The 11,794-nt window shown below is 34.7% G+C and overlaps 1 protein-coding gene across 2 annotated transcripts in view; it reads left to right on the forward strand.

The window, feature by feature from the left end:
- Positions 1–9,992, forward strand: part of LOC135693530 (E3 ubiquitin-protein ligase rnf213-alpha) — an 82,525-nt gene extending 72,533 nt beyond the window's left edge. For both annotated transcript variants that reach the window (XM_089111385.1, XM_065212052.2), the window contains exons 72-85: positions 3–156; positions 845–1,031; positions 1,350–1,438; positions 1,714–1,771; positions 2,469–2,668; positions 3,218–3,359; positions 3,533–3,616; positions 4,057–4,228; positions 4,947–5,151; positions 5,808–5,882; positions 6,864–7,061; positions 7,251–7,340; positions 7,775–7,929; positions 9,161–9,992. In XM_089111385.1, the coding sequence (XP_088967511.1) occupies positions 3–156; positions 845–1,031; positions 1,350–1,438; positions 1,714–1,771; positions 2,469–2,668; positions 3,218–3,359; positions 3,533–3,616; positions 4,057–4,228; positions 4,947–5,151; positions 5,808–5,882; positions 6,864–7,061; positions 7,251–7,340; positions 7,775–7,929; positions 9,161–9,314 (1,963 nt within the window). In that variant the 3' untranslated portion in view covers positions 9,315–9,992. The remainder of the gene's footprint in view (positions 1–2; positions 157–844; positions 1,032–1,349; positions 1,439–1,713; positions 1,772–2,468; positions 2,669–3,217; positions 3,360–3,532; positions 3,617–4,056; positions 4,229–4,946; positions 5,152–5,807; positions 5,883–6,863; positions 7,062–7,250; positions 7,341–7,774; positions 7,930–9,160) is intronic.
- Positions 9,993–11,794: the final 1,802 nt, after the last annotated feature.

The following is an 11,794-nucleotide window of genomic DNA, read 5'->3' on the forward strand; positions in this document are numbered from 1 at the left end:
AGAGTGGATAGGACGCAAACTGGGCATATCCTTGGCGATCCTCAAGAGCGACTTACTTTTGCTGTGGCCGAAAGGAACCTATCAACTGCTTCCCACTCTATGCTCAGTGTTTTATTACACTCAGCGCTGTTGCTGGGTGCTTGCGAGGACCCCAATGTAAGAATAAATCACACACGCTGCAGCTCTTACTAATTCCAGTTTTTGTAGCTTTTTAAAGGTAGTTCAGTGAAGTTGTTTTTTTTTGTGAAGTGAAGTTGTCTTCTCCCCACATACCTGTCGCGGTAATCCACCCTTGTGGCTTATACAAACAGTAAGTCTGAATCGCTTAATAGCAGCGAAAATATTGACCAGTGGTAATAAAATGTTTTTTGGGTATTAACTGTGCAGTACTAATGTTACCGTTAAAGCAAATGGTCTGCTTCAATCGATCCATTATCAAGAATCAACAATTTTTGTAACTTAGATGCTTAACTAAATGTAATATGTGTTAAACAGAACTCTGAACTGAAGTATATTCTGTAGACTTGTTCGAATAACGTCTCTTGATAAAAAAATAATTTGTTGAATTTTTTTTGTTCTACAGCGGGGTTTGATACGCTACCCCCTTGTCCTCTTTCTCTCGTTTCCTGCTCCCTTCTCTTTGCTCTCTGTGTCCCGCTCTTTGCCCCTGCTCTCTGCTCCAAGCCCTCTGCACCTTCCTAGTAATAGTCTTAACTTCTTTATCTCTCTTATTATCTTTTGTCTATGCACACTTGTGCCAGCAATGAAAGGAATGGTGAAGTTTACAGAAAATGACATGCAGAGACCTGTTTTTCTATAGAATGTCTATGAATTTCTTACATAGAGTGTGGCAGATTTGATTCACCCAAGACTACCCCTTAATGAAACTCAGTCGTTCATGTGGCAGCATGTTTGCAAAAGTGTGCAAACTCTAGCGAAGGCCATTGGTCGAAGCGTAGAAGAAGCTGTCCTTGCAGTTCACCTGGTTTTGGAAAGCATGCTGAAGGAAGACTATACTGGAGAAAGTGGGCGTAAGTAACCTTTTCTTCTGTCAAGCAAAGTTTATAGAATAAAACCATTTTCCACTTCAATGGCTCCTTTTCAACAGTCTCCCCCTCTATCCTTTGGTGTGCAATAATCCCTCCAAACCTCAGCGACTTCAATGGATAGTTTCCCGCAGAGAACCTCCTAGGCGTGTCACATTCTTATTATGCTCTTTATTGGCGTTGACTTGCTCTATCTGGTGCGTTTTAGTACCGATGTTGCTATATTTGTTATTGATTTTCTCATTCTGATAGTTTAGTAACATCAGTGACTGTATTTTTGAAAATGTATTTTTTGTAATACAGTTGAGGATTTCGGTACAATTGCAAGCAAGCAATGTCGTTCGGAATGGGAAGATAAATTCAACATGAGGTTCATTCAGCCTCGTTTAGCAGTAAGTTCTAATCTGAGTTTAGTTTACCTATTTCAATTTCAAATACGTAAAAATTGAACGAGAAATAGATACACGTTTTAACTAGATGTTCTTTAGTAGCCAAAAGCATCTCTTATCTTCTTGTTTTCATTTCAATTCAGCATAAAAGCAGAAATTGTCATGCAAATGAACGAAAACGTCCCCATGTAAACATGGGTACAACAAGGGTTGAATTTAGATAGATGATTAGAATTACCATATTTTCATGCCAACGGATTTTCTATTTTTCTCAACAGGCATTGACAACTTTGCTGGAGGAAGAACAACAAAGGATTGTAAAGGACAACCGATTAGGTAAGCGATGCTGCCTTCATTAGTTAACATGGTTTACAATTGTCAATATATTTTTTCATCAGGCATGATAGAATATTATATTATAACATGATATTAAATTAGGCATATTTTATATCTCTGATTTTACATGGTACGATAAGGCAAACTTAATGTTTCTTTAATGAATCTACGTGTTTCACGGAATGTCTGGCATCTAGGAGTCCTTGTTTGGTGTAAAAAGTCCTTAATTAATGTAATCTTGTTTTCCATAACTATGTTATCTCGTCTTTAGAATGATCAAATTGCTTTTCAGGGTGACATCGGTATATGTGGTTATAGTTAGTTGTAACTGAAGGGGCCAGAACGGGCTCATGGCTAGCCCAGATCACACATAATACTCACTCTAACTCAATGTCCTATTTTGATAAAAAAGACTTTGCTGGAAGTCAGAATTTGATAAGTTATTGATGCAAATTCACAACTCTTTTCTTCAATAGCCTAAAGTTCCTATTTGTTTTTTCAGATAAGTATAAAAACTCAGTGGGGGGATCCCACGAGATATAGATTGCAATAGCGTCAGCCATTGCATCGAATTGACAGCCTGCATAACCATGCAACGTATCGAATGCATTTTCTTGTAATGTAGCTAATTTTTGGCACAGTTGATGTGATGTGAAGTCAATGTGATTGTAAGATGAGATTGTTTCTTAAATTCAAGGAGCGCCTTTTATACGGAATCTTTATGAGATTGATGCCATGGCGAATGAGGTGACAATCGAAAGGAATGCCTTGGATTACCAGTGCTTCTGGAGGTATAGGGTACCAATAACAGTTGCGCATCTAAAATTATCACTGGGTGAATTCACTGCAACAAAAGGAAAATCAGTCTGTAAAATACTCCAAGAATTTCTTAAAAAGGTAAGCTGTCTAGTAGACAAAATTAAATCAGTTTGTGAACTTAAAGTACGTTGAAAAGTTCAGGATATTGTAAGCGGTCTAATTCTAGTGGAAAAAATGAATCTTTCTGTAAAGTACGTTAAGAATTTTTTTGATAAAGTGAGCAGTCCTGTGGAGAAAAAGGTTGACAAAGTATTGTTACGAGAGGTGAGTTTTGTAAAAATTCTGCATTGTTGGCTTGTTTTAAACGTAGTTAGTAAACACGTTATTGTTTCAGTTAGACCCTGCAACTTCTTGTCAGTCATTTGCATTGATTCACAAAGAACCTTTTACTGCTTTTTCTTTCTATGTTGCCTGACTGCAGCCAGTCGCCAGTTATTGCGTTCTAATCGTTGCTGCATTTGTGAAATGCGATTTTCACTATATCTCTAGGCAACTCTTTAATAATTCTATGAATTTTATTCGAGTATAAATTATATTTAGCTTAATTCAATTGAAAATACATTTGATTTATGCTGAAAGCATAGTCTTATATCTTTTATTATTATACGCTTTCTGCTTCCTCCTTAGGAAGACGTTTTGAGGTTCGTAAAAGCATTGCCAGATATCATGCTTTTGCAAAGAATTTTGTCAAGCAATCTTAGCAGACGCATCGACAGTGAAACTGCGAAAACAAAGAAGATCAAGGATATTGTCAAAGGTTATTTCAAAGGTAAATAGGTTTTCTATAATTCTCAGTATGATATTAACAATCAAAGCTACAACGTACCCTTATCTTGAATATTTTTTATTTGTCTTTTGTACAATGCCCAACATATGTTGCAAAATTCAATATCTAGGCAGTGATTTATAATGGAATTATATTTGTACCTGATTTTTTAATAGGAGAATTGAGAGAAACAGTAAATCGCCTTCTCAAGGTATATTACACAACATGGAAAGCCCTGAAGCCAACGTTATTGTCTTATGGTTAGTAAAATTCATATATTTTGTTGAGACTGATATTTTTGTTAAAAAATAATTTTACCATAAATCAAGGGGCATCTTCCTATATCAAGGCGCTAGTCATCTCTGCCCTTCTATGTTATTAAATTTAAAGGATAATTTTCTTGAAGCACGCAACATTTGATAATATGACGGATGATATTGACGGTATCTGCTAAAGTGATGTTATCCAATCGAGTTAATAGTGCTTCTGTCGTCGGAAGTCGTTGCGTCGTCTTTTTGTAATTTTCGTATTTATAAGTGGTTTTTCCTGTGTGTTTTTTTGCATTTTTGCAACTTTGTGATTCAAAGTAGATCGATTCTGATTATGTTGCTATCCTGATGCTATGCTATATTTTCGTATTTGTAAGGTGAAAAGGTCTTGCTTCAGCCGTCTTCAATCGAATACGCCAAATTTCTTTTAGGGGAAATTCTTAAAATTGATGATTTCGAGCTATCAAGCAGCTCTCCGATTGCTTATATACTTCCGTCACTAAACAATACTGGAAAACGTGCTTTGCTTCTGCTGAAGTGCTTGGCTGAAGCTCACAATTCGCTCGTAAATGAATGCAGAGATGTCCAGGGAGACAAGACTGAGTTTGTATAATTTATGCTTCTCTTTCTGCTTCTGTTTTCCCTTCTATCAGGAATTCACACTGAAATTCAATGGTTTGTTCGCTCGATTTGTTCCCTTGTCCCTTATTCAGAACAAAAACGCCATATTTGTTGTGGTCAACACAATAGAGTGAGATATTTGCTAATTTATTTCCAACAGCAATTGGAAACATAAGGAGAATCAACTCGACAGCAGCTGCTGTACTGAAAAAAATATGCCGGGTCCTTCTGAACCAGATAATACCGGATAAATGTACCGAATGAAGTTTAATATAACCCATCCTGTTTTTATCCAGTCCCGGTTTTACCGTCATTAGTTAAAAATCTTAATATTCCTTCCAGGAATTACTCAACTGCATATGAAAATCAAATTTACAAGATAATCGAATCCATTAAATACAGCATTTGCTTACTTGAGCCAGTTTTATGTCCTGTTAAAATCAGTTAGTTTGCATATGAACGCGTGACATGGATATGTCCACCTCCTGTGAAGCTGCAGAACATTTTCATTGAGACGCCTTTAAGATAAACACAATTTCAGTGAGAATATGATGAACAAAAAAGTGAAAATATTTTTCTCTACCCTGATCATCTGCAAGAAATATGTTGATTCTGTTCTTATCGATAGAAAATCTAGTGTTGAGAAATATCGAATTTTTCTAATGATGTTATGTAATATATCCTTTTTGAATTCCCTCAGGCTTAAACGTGTCTCCATTCAAGAGGCGAACCAATTTAATCTTATTGCCTACGACTACGATAAAGACCTTGTACCCATCATGTACGCCCACTGTGACTACTCCCTGGAGATTGGGAAAGGAACCATCGTCGATTATAATTTTCCTGCACTAGAACGACAGATTGTGAACACTTTTATCAGTGGCAAACCAGTAATAGATATGGCGGTAAGTGGGAAATCACTCCATGATAATAATTCCGTGAAGTATGAACTCATGCTTCTCAACAGAGAATAGGCACACTTCTTTCCTAAATACGCTTTTTTAAAGACTCGACCCGGAATGTTGGAACTAGGAGTGCACCGAGGTTAAGGTCCCAACGTAACATTTTGAAAAATTCCTTTTGAAGAATTGATTTGGAAGTGTCCCTTTTCTGAGACAAAGTTTAACGGTGCTATTGCAACTGTGAAATACTTCTAGCGTCTCTGGATCAGAATTAAACTGGCTTGACTTATATGTACACTATAACAAAAGATAGCTACAAGGTCACTTTAACCCATTTTAGGACTTTGAGATAAAGCTGTGGTCATTTATCAACATTAAAAAGGTTTTTCCCTTGCAAAAGGCTAGTCCCCACTGGTATAAATATTTGCAAGAAAAGGGTTGAAAGATGATTCATAGCTTCATAAACTTCTGATTATGTACAAATAAGGTTTGGAAGATAAAAACTTTGATGCACTAGCAAACTGTGTACTAACACGAAGCCTAGGAAGATGTTGCATGTATATGTGGATTTGAGCGTTTTTAAACGGATAGTTATTTGGCCACCAACTAAAACACAACACCCACTTTCACCAGCGCCTCATTTCGTAACTCACTTCTAGGTCACCACAGTAAAGTATGCTGATGATGTCAATAGTTTAGAGAAGTTTGAGGAACTGGAAAGGAGGGTGGAACAGGTGAACAACCGTTGTATTGTACTTTTTAGTTATCAACCTATACGATCACTTTTTAGTTTGTACGGTACTTCTTGTTTTTAACTTGCTTACTTACAAACGTTTTACTGCGTATACTTTCTCGTTGGTCGGGGGGGGGGGGCATCTATTACTATGCCTCTCCAGTAAACAGTTATCTTCATTAGATTTATGTTAATATATGCGAAAATATGACTAATGATGTCTCATTATCTATTTAACATTTTTTTAACAGCCTTAAATTCATAGATATGTGTTCCGATTGCCAGAAGCATTTTCCTGTCAGATATCATATTGTTAAAATAGTATGATCATGTCGATGTGTATTATTTTCTTTCATTAGTCCATATGTATTTTTTAAATTCTACATTAGTCACCGAGCTATGGAACATACGCTGTAAAATAGGCGACCAAACTTCGTAGGATGAATAGAAAGCAACGGATAACTAAATGACTTTTATCAATAAATGACTTTTGCAAATAATTTATTTCTTGAATGGCCATAACCCAATCAATGAAAACTGAAAAAATATTAACCGTTTTCTGAATTACAATATTTTATGGTTTATTTTCAAAGTTTTGTACTACAATCTTAATCATTTGTAACCTGCATTTGCAAATTTGATGCATACTATTTCGAATCTTAACAATTTATTCATGCTTATTTTGTGCTTAATTGTGCTATAAACTACCTGCAAAAATGTGATCTTTGAATTTCGGCGAAGCCTTGTACAAATGTACAGATTGATGCGCCAAAATATGATGAGTCTTTTTAGTGGCTTGCATAATTTCATCGTGTCACATACGAGACACTCTTTGCCATACATTTGTGGCTAAGGAGGTTGTGGTGCATCTGCTGACTGATAAAAGGATTATTCTTCAATGATTGAAAAAATATCCCAAATTGTTTTCCTTAAATTATCACAGCAAAATATAATTATGATTATGATAACCTTTGCTCACTAGCGGGACATTCCCTTCATGGAGCAACGTAAGATGGCTAGTGAAATTCAATCCCTTCCTGAAGTTTGCGATTCCTTGCGAGCAACAGAGATTACCATCGGACTGCTATCGACAACTGGTGCAGATTCGAATGTTTTCTTCAAAAAATACCTCGAAGATGTACTTCGTATGCCTGCAGATAAGTTTTTGACCAGTGTAAAGGTAGGCCAAGCTTAATTTAGCTGTCAGCATCTTAGGCACATTATCATAATCTCGTTGTGGAATTAAGAAACATCTATAATTTGCGATGGAGCTTTTTATCAGGTCAGCAATTTAACATGCAGTATGCTTTTGTCGACCAAGTGTATGTGAACTAGATAATAAATTATCGATTCTGTATTGTTATTTTAGATGCAAAGCGTATGTAGGCTTGCCCATATTCGCTCTATTTGGATTATGCTCACTGTCGAAAGGGCATTTCGACTTCACGTCAGTGGTGAGGTATGTTGCTTCTATTTTGACAATTTTTATTGACTATTTTGACAGTTTTAGCTTTGCATATTTTAGTAAAACTTTGCTATAGCCTCTTAAAGAAAATTCCCTTAATAGCATTGATTCGTGGTGAAGCCCAAGCATACCCAAATCCGCTGAATCGTGATTTCCGTGCTGCAATGCTATTGGTTGACCTGGAATTGAGCACATGAACGCACCTAGCGCTGTTAAAAAAACAGTTGCCATCAATAGCAATTTGTCAGCAACGGATGCCGATATCACATGAATCTGAAACGTTCACGCTGAAACAAAATGACCTACTATAGAAAATGCCTATTTACCATGACTCGATGCCTTTAATAAATTTTTTTGAGAGTTTATAGTAGTTCATGAAGTTTTTTAAAAAAACAATATCGCTATTTTCAATTTTTTATACGATGTAGGATCCATTTGACCTGAAAGATATGTTCAGAGAAGAAGTGATGGATTTTGATCAACAACTTTTGAGACACATTGATATTGAGCATCTTCTGGCAGAGCTAACGGAGTACATTGTGTTAGAAGTTCCATTACGGGACGAAAGTGCTCTAGACTACCCGTGAGTCATTTAATGTAATATTACTCCTTGATACGACACTGAATTATCTTCAAAATCGATGCTAATAGGTTACCAATTGAAAAACTTTCTATCAATCAATGGCTTGAACCGGAGCAAGCTGCTATCATTCCATAAAGACATCGATCGTTTTGTGTATCTTACGTAAGGTTTATCTTTTGCTAATGGATTTGCTAATGGAAGTGTAGGGCAATGTGAGGAAAAATGAGACAAATAAGAAAATATATCAATTTTTCTGAAAAATTATTGTTGGAATCAACATTTTGTTATTATTTTACAATAACATGACTTTTAATCTTAAAGTATATCTCTTCAAATCCTTATTCATCTATCTCATCGTTAGCTAAATAAAATAAAATTAAGGTAGACACTCGTAGTTTCACTTTTGCTTTGAAATGTTTTCGCGGCTTTCTGCTGAGCGTCTGTCGCATTTTACACCACATTCGGTTATTGAAGTCCTAAGTCTGTTTAAATGAAAAAAATTCATTCGTACGTTTATTTTGAAAGAATAAATATTTTTCTTACCTTTTATTACATTATCTTCCATTAAGTATCATTATAGCTTAATTTTACTTAATGCAAACCTCTGTTGCAAGATTTTTTGCAAGACTATTGCAGTGTCTAAACTCCAAAATGGTGGGATTGACTGTTGACACCAAACAAGAATGGCATTATCAACAGCATTCCACGCTGGATTCTTTAGCACCAAATGATTTATAATGGACTTGCTTTCTGTTGTAATGTTCTTCAACCAAAGCCTTGCCTTGCAGCCGCTCGGGCTCTCCTTTGCCATTTCCCCTGCTTCAATTTTAATGCTCCAGGCAGTGATTGGGGTTCTCCTATAAACCTGAGCGTCTCACTTGAAGTCGAAAATTGTTTGATTACCAATCACGGTTTTTAGTTGCATTTTACCAACGTTTTTGTACAAGTCTTTTCTCGTGTTCTAGCAACTTGTGGAGGTAGCTCTACTTGATACCTAGAATGATACACAGACAAATAGCAATGAAGATCATTAAACTCATCATATAGTGAATGTCTTTTTTTTCTGCGCACAGCAATTTTGCAAAACCTCTAGAATACGCTCGTTGATACCAGAAGTATCAACTTAAGAAGAGGTGGAGTAAAACATCAGCTTTTTTCTAACGAAATTACCTAGCCAAAATATCAGTTTTATGCAAGGCTTCTTTTGATTTTGTTTTATTCTCCTTTATAGTTTGCAAAACTGTTTGGAGGACTTTTTGGACAAGAAAAAGACATCAAATCGCAATATCAAAGGCATCGACCATCTGCCTGAAAATTTGTGTTTAAAGCATATTTTCTCCTTTTGGAAGTTAATTGCGAATGCAAGAAGGGAACAAAAAAATTGAATGCATTTTATCTTCGTATATTGGTTATAATTGATTATTTCTATATCTAGATAAATACTCAAGAAGTATTGCCAGTTTTGCATTTCAGTATAGGCTTTGATCCAATTTCATCACTTAGCATTAAATTCATATTCGTGTTTGGCACCAGTTTAATTTGGCACCCATTTTCCTTCTACCTAACATTTAAAAAACGGTTATATGCTTTATAAATCCATTATCGACCTTTTTGATTCAAGAAAGACCCATTACAAGCCCACATTGTCACAATATGGGTCATGAAAATTAGTTGCTAATATAAGCATGAAAGAACACCTTTTGGTGATAAGCTATTTGAAAGTAGAAATATAGCATACACCGTTGAATTATTGGGATATTCGGCATAATTTACTACACAGTTTGCCTGTAATATTTGATTGATTAGCTAGTATACAATATTTAATACCCGTTTAATGGATGAAATTTGACTATGGTGCTTACTTGGTGCTTTTGGGAGGTCGTAAATAGCGACATTATAGTCACCTAGGTATTGCGTTTTATTTAGTTTGGATATACCCATTCTTTGTAGAAGACATATTTTGCTGTTTTAGTACAATTTTCGATTTTAATGTTGAACCGTGTTATATAATAACAAGCAGGTTTTGTACAATATTTTTATATTGATGCAAAACATGGCTTGAATTCTACTAGATCTTCCTGCTAATTTTTTCAAATTATATTTGCATCAAATATTATCCAAGCAAAACACCAGTTGCTGGTTGAAAAGCTAAATAAACATGTTTTTATTAGCTATAGTGCTTTAATGCATTATATCTAGTTCAAGAATTAGTCATTTTCAATGTTTCTTTGACCTTCATCGTAAATGTTTATGAATTTGCTATAAAATTTCAGAATCTGATTTGTCTTTTTGACACTTACTTGAATGCTTGGTAAAAGATGAGATAATTTATATGTTTGTAATCTGAAATGCGTTTCTAACGTCTCTACCAAAATCTTGAAGAAATTAAGTCATTTTTCAAGAGCAAATTCAGTCATTTCCTTCGCCCCTGCGAACAGTGTTGGTTTCTATAAAACGACGAAGGCAATTAGAATGTAATTTTTTCTAGTATGAATTTGCCCCAAGTATCGATATTATTCTAGGGGGAAGGGAGCAGTAGAAGTAATATTTTGGAAAAGAAATTGAAAATATCTAAAAAACGAGAAGTTCTAAGATACTGATGAAAGTTCAAAAGATATATTGATGATAATCACAAAACTGAAAAAGAAGGAGTAAAATGATTAAAATCAAGCCAAGAAACAAAAAAACTGTCAATTTAAATTGGAAGTTGGCAATCGATTAAGCACAAAGCACTAATTGTTTTGCGTTCGGGTCTTATCTCTCGAGTTCATTGCTGCTTATTTTAAACATCAGGCATTCGCTACAGATTTTCATCTTCCATGTATAATAGTAATCTTTGTAGATCATTGAGATTTGAGACAAATCTTTATAACCGTTGCCTCAGGGATTTTTGGATCTGAGGTGTGTACAGTCGTTGTTACAGGAGTACAATTACATTGTATACGTAAAACTAATTTTTTTAAACGTTAGGAACCAAGCTATTATACATACAAGTTTATCAAAAAAATTGCTTCCAACAGTGTAATATGCTTGAAAAATAAATTGTTACTAAAGAACAACTGTTTTGTGCAAACAATCTTTTTGTTATACAAAATTTAAAATGGCTTTGAACAAAGCAACCATTTTCGATCCACAACTGGGTATGTATATTTCCTAACGCAGTGTTTTGATCTAAGTTCTGACGTTTTATACTTTAAAGAAAAGCTTAAGTATGAATCAAAAAGTTTAATTTTTCAAAGCCATTAATAACTGTTTTGAAATCTTATGCTTTTTGAATGAATGTCCTAAAACGTGCTGTTCAGCTTACATCATGTTCTCAAGAAAATTAGATTAAAGAAACGTAAATACGCATCATTTTGTAAATTCTCCTAATACTTAAACTAAGACCTTAAAGAAGGTTGAAACTTTAGCAATTACTCTAAAATATATATTGATGAAAAAGATCACTGTTGAGTTGAGGCAATTACACTTCTTTGCTTGTTTATTGTATATCAAATGCAACATTCTATGGAATTTCTAGGTTATGATATCATGAGAACTATTTTTAGAATCGTTTGATTTAAAAAGCGCATATTGAATACCTCTAAATGTAAACAATCAATTGCATGTGTTATACTTTGCTTTAGATACCGTTTCTCCGTCAAATCATTATAGTTAGGTTTGGGTTCTAAAAGCTATGCATCAGGCCGAAACATCCGCAATCCATTAGCAATATTTCTCAATCAATTTTTTCATTGCTATATTATAGTCAATTTTCAATCGCTTTAACTGTTTTTGCAATTTTAGAGGTATTTTGTTGTATTTTTCAAGTTAAAAGTACAAGTAATTTAAAAAATATATCTATTACGACCTAATTATGAGCTCT

This window comes from Rhopilema esculentum, chromosome 11, assembly GCF_057945365.1.
Source record: "Rhopilema esculentum isolate cy_ngs chromosome 11, ASM5794536v1, whole genome shotgun sequence".
Taxonomy (NCBI): domain Eukaryota; kingdom Metazoa; phylum Cnidaria; class Scyphozoa; order Rhizostomeae; family Rhizostomatidae; genus Rhopilema; species Rhopilema esculentum.